This window comes from Vespula pensylvanica, chromosome 23, assembly GCF_014466175.1.
Source record: "Vespula pensylvanica isolate Volc-1 chromosome 23, ASM1446617v1, whole genome shotgun sequence".
Classification (NCBI taxonomy): domain Eukaryota; kingdom Metazoa; phylum Arthropoda; class Insecta; order Hymenoptera; family Vespidae; genus Vespula; species Vespula pensylvanica.
The window spans coordinates 2526519-2539790 of NC_057707.1; the positions used below are offsets into that span (position 1 = coordinate 2526519).

General features: G+C 29.9%; 3 protein-coding genes across 4 annotated transcripts; 2 read left to right on the plus strand and 1 right to left on the minus strand.

Moving 5' to 3' along the window:
* The first annotated feature begins 1813 nt into the window (after positions 1-1813).
* LOC122636659 (zinc finger protein 93-like) lies at positions 1814-5608 on the plus strand. The gene has a single exon (XM_043828142.1). It carries the CDS (start codon positions 2376-2378, stop codon positions 5190-5192), a length of 2817 nt encoding a protein of 938 aa, XP_043684077.1. The 5' UTR covers positions 1814-2375; the 3' UTR covers positions 5193-5608.
* Positions 5609-6029: 421 nt separating this feature from the next.
* Positions 6030-7381, plus strand: LOC122636686 (peptidyl-prolyl cis-trans isomerase H). 2 transcript variants are annotated; one of them, XM_043828208.1, is made up of 2 exons: positions 6030-6354; positions 6473-7381. In XM_043828208.1, exon 2 carries the CDS (start codon positions 6495-6497, stop codon positions 7047-7049), a length of 555 nt encoding a protein of 184 aa, XP_043684143.1. In that variant the 5' UTR covers positions 6030-6354; positions 6473-6494; the 3' UTR covers positions 7050-7381. The 2 variants fall into 2 exon arrangements, with proteins under 2 accessions (XP_043684143.1, XP_043684142.1); XM_043828207.1 differs by having other exon boundaries at positions 6031-6372; positions 6473-7369.
* Positions 7382-7408: 27 nt separating this feature from the next.
* On the minus strand, positions 7409-11934 carry LOC122636670 (tyrosine decarboxylase-like). Its single transcript, XM_043828175.1, has 3 exons — positions 11737-11934; positions 10759-10972; positions 7409-10208 (listed from the first exon to the last, which is right to left on the minus strand). Exons 2-3 carry the CDS (start codon positions 10957-10959, stop codon positions 8745-8747), a joined length of 1665 nt encoding a protein of 554 aa, XP_043684110.1. The 5' UTR covers positions 10960-10972; positions 11737-11934; the 3' UTR covers positions 7409-8744.
* Positions 11935-13272: the final 1338 nt, after the last annotated feature.

A 13272-nucleotide genomic window follows, 5' to 3' on the forward strand; every position in this document is an offset into this window, starting at 1 on the left:
AGTTGGGCTCATGAGCGTGGGCTTCTGTGCGGGTCTCCTTTCAGTATCGAAAAATCGAGATCGATTTTCGTATTCTAGTTTTGGTCAAGCGTACCTACATTCTATGTCCATCTTCTCTTTTCAATTTCATCGTTCTCACACGTGCATGTGTTACCTTCCGGTTATCCTTTCTTTCTTTTCTTCCGAATTCTATGGTTTTTACGTGCGTCCATGTTCCGGCTTTCTATTCTTTTCTTTTCTTTTTCTTCTGTTTCTCCTCTTCTTCATGGATTTCGATATATCGTCGAAAGGTTCGTTTCATAATCGATTGCTAGATGCGAATACGGGTAGAATAGGAAGAACACTCACGCCTATGTCGGCGGACACAGACGTGGTGTTCTCGGGCGCGATTAAAAGTCCTACGGGAAAGGACTCCGTTTGATTGCTAAACCGAATAATGACCGGTCGTGTGTCGGTTCATGTGCTGCCGAGTGGTATGGATGTGCTATCCGTAAGCGTGGACTGACCCTCCTCCAGTTAGCCGCCTGAATTCTCGGTTGGTACGTGGACGCCGCGAACGCCGCGAACGCGAATTTAGAGTAGAGTCACCGTTATTTTAACACTCCCGGGAGTGTCGGGCGCGATTAAAAGTCCTACCGGGGACTTCGTTTTATAGAACGCCGATTATTTGATCACGCCGGTCACGCGAACTTTAGAGTAGAGTCCCCGTTAGCCCGTGGGTCCCCAGATGCAGCAACCTCCAAGCGGTGGGACCTGGGTCGGTAATACTTGCGTATTATCGAAATATATGTCTTAATTATATTTAAAATCTGTAGCTAAATTATACATTTAATTATAAAACGCAAGTATTACCGGGCGAATGGCTGCATATTTCTATATTTTTACAGTATCTCTCATCTGTCTACATTCAATTAAACGTTAAATTGTTTGTTTTATTTCCACAGATAAATAAATTTGAATATAACAAAATTTTTTATTAATTTTCTAACAGAAAGCACACTTTTCCGTCAACATTTATGTTAGCTATCGTTTGTATTTATCCTTATTCACTATAGAAATATCTGTATCTGTATCTAGATTGTAGATTGTTTGAACCGGGCGAATGGCTGCTTATAAATATAAAATATAAAGCTTATGTATATTAACAAACACTTCTTAAGTAATTTATCTCCAGTCAAATATAATCTACATATGCTTTTTACTTGCTTTTCTCAAATGTACTACTATTCTCACTACGTATGAGAATTTCTGTCACACGCGATGATATTTCGTTAAGTGAAAAAATAAAAGAAATGTAAAATGTAATGAATTTAAGAGGAAAAATTTAGCTTTGATGTATCTTTCAAATTCATTGTAGGTGATTCGCAAAATTACTCGACGATTATACATGCATGTTTTCTTTAGACATTATTGCCTATTTTTAAGCTTGAATTTTTAGTTCGTTTTTCTCTCGCCAGACGGACTCAGTTTACATTGTTGGCTTTTTAATGTCATTTAACTTTTTTATCGGATGATAAAACAGAATTGTAGATATTTAAAGATATTAGTATAAACATTATTATAAATATTTTATTAGGAATTAATAAATATTAATATGTTTTTCAAATTACAATATATATTAATTTTCATTATTATTTTTTGTAAATAATGTTTTGTATGTTGGGCATAGAACTTATCTATCGAGTTATATATTTTTGTCGTGGTCATTTTATTTTTCTTTTTTAATTTGATGTCTTTATAAGTTATATTCATTTTAATGTAAGAAAAAATATGATATTTATATATATATAGAATAATTTGAAAACAATCGTGTTTGTGTTAATTAAAATTAATTTAAAAAAGGATTCTATGATTTTTTCATATTTGCCGCGTAATGTCTTTTTTCTTGGTAACAATGATGCAAACGCGGATAACTTCAGATAGGTCATGTTATATACTACTATGGAAGTAACCTTGTTATACGTTGAAATTTTGGATAAGTGTGTAAATTATTTTAAATTAATAAATAATATGTGAAAATTGTAATTTCACAATTTCGTGTTATTTTAACGATTGTTATTTGTTTAAAGGAATATTTTTATTTTCAATAATATATTACTCATATATACATTTAACCATACCAATTATATATTGTCGGAAAGAAAAAGAAATAAGTATTTTATATAGATAAATTAATATAAAATAATGAAGAATCGATCTCATAATGTGAAACAGAAATAATTTTTTCGTGACAGTATATGTGAAATTGATTGAAAATCTGGTTTTCAATGATTACACTGACAGGACCTAACTTAACAGGAGTGAGGTGAAACTAGGTTCATAGAGAAGATCTTTAAATATAAATTTCATATGAGCGGGTAAAATAACGCTACATTATGGAAGCTCATGAAAATGAACAATATGTTACATTTCCACTTACTGGAGTACATGATAACATTCAAGAAAATATAATATCACACGAAGAGATATGTGAACCTGTTGATGATTGTGTACTACAAGATGGTTTAACGGAAGTTCCTGTTAATGATGTTAATACTGATATTCAAGAAGCCCATGTTGCTGTTGAAATCTTACCTGATAGATCAGATGAGGAAGATGAAAATCGTAGCGTTTATCCTATATATATCAAACAGGAGGAACAACAGCAATATACTTCTGGCGACGACGAATCTATGGCTGTGGAAGCACTTCGTCAATTAGGTGGCATGTATCCTTGTTTTGAAAATAAAAAAGTCAGTTGTCCTAATTGCAATAATTTGTTCACACAAATTGAATTTGCTAAACATCAGCCTACATGTAATGTTAATAAGTTATCATGTCCAACCTGTGGAGAAACATTTGAAAGAAAAATGGATTTAAATAATCATATGGTTTGCCATCAAGTTGACCGACCTCATGCATGTAGAACATGTGGTAATTTATTTCGTTCCAAAAGCAGTCTTCAATCACATATGTTACAAGTTCATCAAATAGAAAGACCGCATAAGTGTACTATTTGTGGTGCAGACTTTCAAAGACCATCTAGCTTATCAAATCATATGAAAATACATACTTATGTAGCTGGGCGTGCTATAATGCAATCAAGAGGAAATAATCAAGTATCACAATCTACGGAAACATTTAGAAAATGGTCTGAAAATAATACGTCTGAAACGCAAAGTGTACCTGTTCCATCTTCGACAGTTCAAACTGTTCAAAATTATAATGCTTGTCAAGTTCATTGGGCTGTTCCTGCTTATACTTTTCAAACTGAACAATCTACTGTCAATACAATTCCTAATAATGATGAAAAAATAGATACACTGCATGAGTTTAATGTATTACCTAATGGTGAAGTAACACAATTCGAGTATACACAGCAAAATAGTATGAATAATCAAATCAATCAACAATATAGTTTACCTCTTAATACATTTAATAATTCAGACAATATGGTCAAAGTTGAAGCACTTACATATAGTAGTGACAGTAGAAGAAATTATGTAGATATGGGCACAGATGTTAATAAGCAGCATACGTGTAGTCATTGTGGTATTAGTTTTTCAAGAGCAATAGCATTGGTATCTCACGAAAAGATTCATACATCTAAAAATTGGATGCCCATTGAATGTGAATATTGTGACAAACAGTTTCAAGATGCAAGTCATTTAGCAACTCACCAAACTACTTGCACAAAAAAGATTATGCAGAATAATATAGATCAAGGTGTTTCAAATAGTAAATGGGGAAAACATGCTTGCTCTGAATGTGGAAAAAAATTTACAACTAAACAGAAAATGTTTAGGCATCAATGGATACATAGAAAAAAAACTCATTGTTGTGAAGTTTGTGGAACACAGTTTGAAAAACAAAATCAATTAGATAAGCACAGATTATCAGCCCATCCTGGTGATTCACCATTTACTTGTACAGAATGTGGAAAAAGTTTTGTATCTCGTCAAGGTCTTTGGGAACATGGTAGAACTCATGCAGGAAGTCCAGCGCATTTTCATTGCGATACTTGTTCAAAAACTTTCTCCTCACGGCAAGGATATTTAATTCATCATCGTACTCACACAGGTGAAAGACCATATGGTTGTAAATTTTGCTGGAAAGCATTTAGAGATGGTGGTACTCTAAGAAAACACGAACGAATTCATACAGGAGAAAGACCACATGTATGTCCTTTGTGCTCTAGAGCTTTTAATCAGAAAGTAGTTCTTCGTGAACACGTTCGATGGGTTCATGCTGCAGGAAAAAATGAAACTGAAGTTACAGGACCACCTTATCCCTGTCCTTTATGCGGTGCTTTAAATCAAGATCGTGATGAATTATGTGCCCATATTGTTAAACACTCTGATCAAATGATAGCTGAAGCAAAAGCAAAAACAAATAATAATGCTCCTAAATCACGACCTACAAGAAAAAAATCTAAAGCATCTATGGGAGAAGGTACACAGGAGAAACAAAATATGAATAATCATGAAATATCAAGATTAGAACAAAATAAAGCTTTGTTATCTATCACAGAAGCAATGGATAAATCAGAATGTCAACAAATTGTAAATGATAAACAAAATAATACTTATCTTGTAGTTACTGCTGAAAGACATAATGAAAACTTAATTGCGATATCAGAGCTTAAGCACAATAATGTAAGATTAATATTAGATGACAAACAAAATGAAAGTGTGCATATAACACAGAATGATCATGAGCGTACAGATTCGTATTTAATTACTATGGATAAACAAAATGACAGTACACATATTTTACCAGATAATAATGCTCTTCGTGCTATAACTACAACTAGAAACAATGAAGTTGATACAATGCATTTAATACAATCCTCTAAACAAACTAATACTTTACATTTATTATCAAAGCCAAATGAATCACTTCCTGTTCTGACAATAAGTAATAATCCTGAAGATCATGAAAATTATTCTAGTCAAATAGGGCAGATAGGAAGTACTGATTTACCTATGGATATGGCTACACATGATACATCTAGACAAGATCAGACAATTAAAAGTCATAATGGAAATAGGCAGGAATCATTATTACACGAAGGAGTTTCTCAAGGAACAGTTATACAAATTGTTCATTATCAACAAGATAGTGATGACGGTGAAGAATTAGTTTGTGGTATCTGTGGGGAAGATTTTACAGATAAAAACATATTAATGGAACATGTTAAAATTCATATATAATTAAAAAATATTTTAATTTTAAAAGAAAAAATGAGAATTATTTGTTATTGTAATTATTATATCAAATTGGGAATCGTCATAAATAATATAATACCGAATAGTAATAGGTTCTGCACTGTTTTTCTATGAGCTTTAAAAAAGTGCACTGTTTTAACTAATTGAAATAAAGATCTCTTTGATCTTACATTTACAAAAAAAAGATTATATATATTATAATGGATTAATTTCAAGTAACACACACACACACACACACACACACACGTATATATATTAAAAGTACCTTAGTTTTTTCAACATATATGATTTACCATTGGTAAAAATAATACGAGTGTAAATAAAGACTTATTAAAGGCATTTATAATGTACAGCATGACAAAGACAAAAATAAAATTGCCTTTTATTTTATATAATAATTAGATAGTTGTTTTTAATACCACATTTATTATATCAGATACTTGGAAAAATTTATATTATCGAAAAAAAAATTATTCAAATTTCACGTACTTGTTTAAATCGTATATATATTCAAGTCACGTGACTTGACGAAGCGAAGTAAGACAAAATGTCCGCGCATGGATAAACATTGACACGTTCGAGATACGAGAGGACCAATAATTTTATATTAAGTGAATTTAATGAAATCATTTTCATCATTATTTATCAAGGCTCATATCATATATTTCTGTTAAAGGTGAGTTCGGAAAGTCACGAAATAATTTAATATATTATACGATTTATTGTAACCAATAAAATCATAATAATTTTGTTAACTTCGTCACAAAGCATATTTATTTTAGAACAGCGTATATATTTATTCAAGAATTTATTTGTAATTATTAGAGCTATGATATATTAATTATTCGTAATTTTTAATTTTAAATAGAATATATTTACTTTCGAAGTTATTATTTGAGGTTACTTTTACTTTTATGTATATGTATGATTTTGAAAGTTTGATATTGAACCAGTTAGTATCATAAGCAGCACGTTGTTTCCCGCGCATGGCGTAAAATTTATACACGTTACTATCATTAGTTAAACATATGAGAGCATGATCGAAGCATCTTATTTAGCAGAACTATAGAAAGAACATTTTGTTTTAATACGAGGAATCTGTACGGCGTAATAAAAGACACGCCGAATTGTAAAACTAGAATTTGAGGTTAGGATCGTTTAAGAGGTAAAACATTTGAGATTATTAACAGATTTATATACTTTATTGTTAATATAATTTCAAATGTAAGAACTCCTGACGTTTATCAAGATAATTCTATATACAGTGTATTTACTCAAGAAATAAATATGCCTACTTGGAATCAGATCCAAACTCAACTGCGCAATCCAAATAATCCAGTAGTATTTTTTGATGTATCTGTGGGTACAACAGAAATTGGTCGTATGATTTTTGAACTTTTTGAAGATGTATGTCCAAAGACTTCAGAAAACTTTCGACAATTCTGTACTGGAGAATATAGAAAGGACGGTGTACCATTAGGATTTAAAGGTGCTATATTTCATAGAGTGATCAAAGATTTCATGATACAAGGAGGAGATTTTGTAAATGGTGATGGTACTGGAGTAATTAGTATCTATGGTGGTGGAACTTTTCCTGATGAAAACTTTACATTGAAACATGATTCACCTGGATTACTTTCTATGGCAAATAGTGGAAAGGATACTAATGGTTGTCAATTTTTTATTACATGTGCTAAATGTAATTTTTTAGATGGAAAACATGTGGTTTTTGGAAGAGTAATAGATGGTTTATTGGTCATGAGAAAAGTAGAAAATGTCCCTACTGGACCAAATAATAAACCAAAGATACCTGTAACAATTTCTCAATGTGGTCAGATGTAAAGGAAACTTTTTTATTTACGAAGACTGTTATCCATAACAGATTTAATATTATCAAAAAGAAAAAACAATTCATTTTACTATATAATAATCTAAAGGGTACATAACAGAAAATATATTTTAATACAATTTATAAAAATTGTATCATTGACTTTGAATCTGTATCCTTATCATCACCTTTAATATTACTGAACTATATTTCACATATTGCCTATAGCTATTCAGTAATATCCAATTTCTATAAATTATTAATTATGATCTACTTATTACATTAACTTAAATCATTTCTAAAATCATGATTAATTTAAATTACACTATGAATTTTATAATTTATTTTAAAATACAAGTATATTTCTACAGGTTATAATGCATAATATAGGACTAGATAAATTGGTAAAAGGATAAATATTACATAGTGAAAAATGCTTTTACTTTATTTTCTGGTAATGCAATATTTGTATTTACTGTATGATATATAAATTATAGTTGCGCAAAAAATATCTATGTAAGCTGCTTTTTCAATTCAATTATAATAAAGCAGGCATTTTATCGTTTATTTTTAATTCATAATCATAGAAGTGAAACTTAGGGCATCTTTAGATCTCGTTGCAAATAATACTTTTATTGAATTTTTTAATACTATATTAATAAATTATTTTTAATAGTAATAAAATATGCATATTTACTAACTAGAATTTTCGTCTTTGTTATTATTTAGATTCACGATAGACGCAATAAATTATTTGAATAATAATTAAAATATTAAAAATAATAAATGCTCATTTTACAACGTACATATAAATATGCTTAATTGCTTAATAAGTAATGTACATTCATAGTGTCAACTAATATAATCCTATAGTTTTTTATATTTAATATATTTCTTACCACATATAAAATTTATTAAGTCAATTATGTGTGATGTGTGTGTGTATATATATATATATATACTACACTACACTACTTTGCATATAGAAAACCATCGCAATTCTTGCATACAATGGCAGTCGTTAATTGCCTGTTTATATACATCATTATTCAACATTCATACATATACATAATCGTCATTGCATATAACTCAAATAAGTTAATATGATTCTTAACTATTACATGAATATTACAATTTTAAATCGATATATATATATATACACACATGTATATACATACGGTGCGTTTAAAAACTTCCAGGTACGAAACAAGGAATAAATTCGTGACTTCTTTTAGGCACCATGATCTTCAAATATAGACTATCTGTTTACATAGGAAGTTAAAACTAAGTTTGTACATACAAACTACAAGAATTTACATCATACATTACATGATAATACAAACAGATAGGTTATGTTAATTCGATATTATCAATATACGCATATTCTATAATTAGAAATGTTAGAATATTATCGCATGAAATATGTAATTATTTTTCCTGTTTATAATTACGTTTACGAAGAGATATCAAGTTTAATTTATTTTTTATATAAGAAGGTTGATATTCGAACATTCATATGTTTACATTTTTCAATACTCTATTAGATTTTGACCATAAACATATCAGTCTAATCTTAATCGTTGAAATTTCTAGGACACACTTTTTAAATCCCATATTCTTGATGCAAATAGCTCTTGAAAATTATTGGAAGCTCACGGCAAAGATAACAGTTGATCTCTTTTCTTAGATACCGTGAGCTCTGTTGCGGTCTACCTGCTATTACAGAAGACATCTTCTTCAATGGTATCAACTTCTTGTGCTTGATCATCAACAACCATGATAGGTGTTGCACCATCATGAAGACTTGATTTCGATTTGGATCTTTTATAAACATCTCTGGTAACACTTCTGGTGAAGCTGAACTTTCGTACAAGTTTTTTATCCAATGCAGCGGGACTCTTAGGACCTTTAGCTCTGAATTCATCTTCAGTACCTTGATAGTGTGCCAACAAGACTTCTGTTGCATGTTCTTCAATGACTTCAATAGCATAGTCAATGTCCTCTTCTGCTGCATTCTCTCTTGTGACACAAAATCTCAAGGTATACTTACCCATTACTCTAGCAGGAATCATATGTAATCTTCCAGATGCATTGATATTTGCCAAGAGTTCCTGATTAATCTCGTCAGATTCTTTCAAACGAAAACACACCAGACCAGCGCGTACATCATTCACAATTTCAAATCTTCTATCTTTTTTCATTAGAGCTTCGAATCTTCTTGCTAGCCTGATATGATTCCTTATATATTTTTGTAGCCCAGTGATACCATAAGTTCTCATGACAAACCAGAGTTTCAGAGCTCTAAATCTTCTGCTTAATGGTATACCCCAATGACGATAGTCAATAGATTCACCTGACCTGGCATGTTGAAGATAAAGAGGGTCCACAACCAAAGCAGAGGTTAATTTAACTCTATCTCGTACCCATAAACAGGAACAATCAAAGCTAACCAATAACCATTTATTAGGATTTGTATTGAAGGAATCAGCATGTTCGATTCCAGCCATGAAAGGTCTCATTTCTGGACAGATAAAAGAGTTACCAGCATAAGCACCATCCACATGTAACCAAATACTAGGATAGAGCTTACAAACTGGTCCAATTTCAACAAGATTATCAAAAGAACATGATCCAGTTGTACCTAAAGTTGTAGATACAAAGAAGGGTACTAAACCATTAGCCACATCTTCTTTAATTGCTGATTCTAGTCTTTTACCACGAAGAGAAGCCTTATCATCTGGCTGGAGAACTCTTAATTTAACCAAACTAATCATTGCTGCTTTCTCCACACAGGAATGAGCTTCAGTTGAGCAATAAGCAACCAATCTTGGCAAGAAAGCTGAATCTTCTGTATCTGGTTCCTGTTCCTTCAACAATCTAATAGCATGAGTTCGTGCAGCTAGCATTGTCACTAAAATGCACTCTGATGCAGAACCTTGAATAACTCCACCGCCTTTAGAAGTTTTTTCTTCTGATAGAAATTCTCTTGGTAGGTCAATAGCTTTTGCATACCAATCTAGAACAATAGTTTCCAATTCCGTACAAGCAGGACTAGCTGCCCAAGAAAAACCAATGCAACCTATTGCATCTGATAACATGTCTGCTAAGATCGATGGAAAGGAATTGCCTGATGGAAAATAGGCATGAAATCTTGGGTGTTGCCAATGTGTGATCTGCAAAAGATATATATGTATCTTATTTTTTGAAACTAATATCTCTTAGCATATACTTTAAGCTATATAGTTAACGTTCCGGTTATATATAAATTTCCAAGTAATTTTTTAAAATCGATTTTCACGTCGTCTCGACCATCATCGGAAGCAATCATGCATTACATAGACTTTTAATCTTGTTTTTATACACACATACACACACATATTAGCGGGTGTTATTTTTCTTTTCTATTTTATTTTATTTTATTTTTTATTTTTTTTTATTTTTTTATTTTTTTTATTATTATTATTATTTTTTTTTTCTTACATATTATAATACTTGAACGAACTACAGTATGTATGTGTTTGTATTTGAAACGCAGTTCGGATCACTTCAGTGAACATAAAAAACATCCATTAAAGCGGATGTAACATTATTTTAGATAACACTTTTGTCAAAGTTTCTAATATGTACGTACGCATGCACGCATACATACATATATATATATAAATTATAATTAGAATACGGGTAATCGATCGATCAAATTTATCAGATAAAATCGATACTTACTCCAGGCATTATTTTTCCGTCGATATCTTTCATGATAGCATCCCATGATTCGGGTTTTGCTGGTGCCTCGTTTGGTAGGAGGGGTCGCAGGTATCCTGGATCCACATTTGCAGTTACTCTTTTACCTTCTAGAGTACGTAAATACTCGGATATATACTCCACCATCTCCTTGCCGCGTACTTGAAACTCGTCGATGTTCATGATAAATCAATTACTGGAATGCATTTTTTTAATATTCTGAATTATGACAATTCACAGATTTTTTTGTGCATGTGTATGTATATATAAAAAAAAGTGTTATACTTTTGATTAGGCACGATTTTAAGAAACGTGTCTTATTTATACTTTTCTATCAGCAATTGCGTAAATCTTATATGCCAAGCATTAATTCGTACAAAAGAATCGGTTTCTTTTCTCCCTTCAAAAAAATATTGTTAACAAACGTTTATTATTTATTATTTGTTAATTATATACACACACAAATATATATATATGTATATATATAATATTAGAAAAATCAACAATGATATAAATTTTATATTAATCGTTACTTTATATGAAAGAATTCTTTTTTTTTAGAAACGAAAAAGAAATTTGAAATCGTTTTTAATTATAATTTACAAATTATTTCCTTCCTTTTTTTCTTTTTTTTTTTCCTTTTCTTTTTCTCTTTTAATAGCACACATTTTCTTTTATATTATGTTAAAAATCAACGATTTAATACTAATCATTACTGCGTACAAAAAATCATTTTTTTTTTTTTTTTTTTTTTTTAAGAAGGAAGAATTTTAATTTAAGAATTTAATCATTTATTTGTAATTTATAAATTAATTTGTTATTAATAATTCACTCACGCGTTTTATATATGCATATACATACATTAATATAATGTTAAAAATCAGCAAGTTTTTTCTTTTTTTTTTTTTGTTTTTATCGAATCGGTTTTGTATATTTCCTTAAAATTGTTAAGAAACTCACAATAACTCGTTAGCGAAGAACTTTGAAAGACCGGTCGTTCTAATCAACGTGACTTGCGTCGAACTCGATGAGAAACTGTAGCATCAGCCAAAGCGCCGGTCACTTTTATCCACACCATCACTTTTGCACTGCCCTTCTTCTTCTCCTCTTCCTCATATTGCTTGGCTTACGGGTATAGGCTCGGGAAAATTACATTTCTGTGTTCGTTTGCGTCACTACTGGGGATTCGTTGCGTCTCAGGAAACACAAGATTAGACCTTTATGTTGACGGTTTCTTTTTGATAAGGGAGATTGTTTAAGGAAATGTTCAGCATCTTTCCCTCTAAGAAATTTTATTTACGTATATTGTGGGTTTTTTCTTATGGAATTTACCTAAAATATGTCTCAATATTTTTTATTATCAGGAAGTAACTTTATTGAAATTTCGCTTACTCATTTATCGCTTTTTTTTTTTTTTTTTTCCTTAATCTATTGTCTTCTTTTTTTATCACGAAATTTACAAATAGAAGCATGAAAAATGTAGTAATTTTTTAAAAACAGTTTATATGTATAGTACGTTTTTTTAGTATACTATTATTTTTATCATAATAATATTTATCATAATAAAATTGAAATATATTCTTAAAGGATATGCGTTGCGCATATATTTAATGAAAAAAATTCATTAATTCGGATAATTATTTTCTCAATAAAAAATAATTATAAATTTTAGTATAGTGAAATTTGGAATTAGTAGTTTAAAAAAAAAAAAATTTAACATTTTCTATATATATTTAATTTAGTTTTAAAGACGTCAATCTTTCATAACAAATTTTTACGTTCAAAGAAATTCTTTTCATTTCTTATATTATAGATCATCTTTACGATACACATATATATCATATAATTGATAAATTATTGTAAGATCAATAATAATTAATTTCTTCAGGAAATTTCTTCTTAAATTAACAAACAAAAAAAAAAAAAAAAAAAATCTCCTTGATTAAAATCTTTATAGAATATTAATCAGTTATATTTTATTCATTTTAAGTAATTAAATACAAGGAAAAAGAAAATTATTGGCAATTTTCAAATAAAGCGGTATTTAAAAAAGACTGATATTAATATTGTTAAAATAATTAGTGTAATCACTTCTTCGAAAAAACATTTTTCAAACAAACAAAAGGAAATGTATGTATCTATATATATGTTATCCTCTTGATTTTTTCTGTTATACATAAAAAACAAAAATGAAAAATAAATATAAATAGATATAAAATAAAATATATTATATATTATATATTTTATATATATATATATTATATATTATATATATATATGTGCGTGTATCAATGGTTGATGGCATCATGATGGGGTCGGTGCTTGAATAAACGAGCATATAGTCTCGATGTTGCACGGAGAGTAAATTCAACCCCCACCCTTAACGCGCTTTCCGTTGTTTATAAATAGATATTTACTCTTCACCTACATTTACAACACCCTGTAGAAACGGTGACAGGTCACCGCTCAATCTTTGTAATATATAAACACAGACAA

Coding starts and splice junctions, on each gene's coding strand:
- LOC122636659 (XM_043828142.1), top strand. CDS start 2,376: ATGGAAGCTCATGAAAATGAACAATATGTTACATTTCCACTTACTGGA.
- LOC122636686 (XM_043828208.1), top strand. CDS start 6,495: ATGCCTACTTGGAATCAGATCCAAACTCAACTGCGCAATCCAAATAAT.
- LOC122636670 (XM_043828175.1), bottom strand. CDS start 10,959: ATGAACATCGACGAGTTTCAAGTACGCGGCAAGGAGATGGTGGAGTAT. Junction 10,209..10,758: donor ACGGAAAAATAATGCCTGGA/GTAAGTATCGAT, acceptor TATCTTTTGCAG/ATCACACATTGGCAACACCC.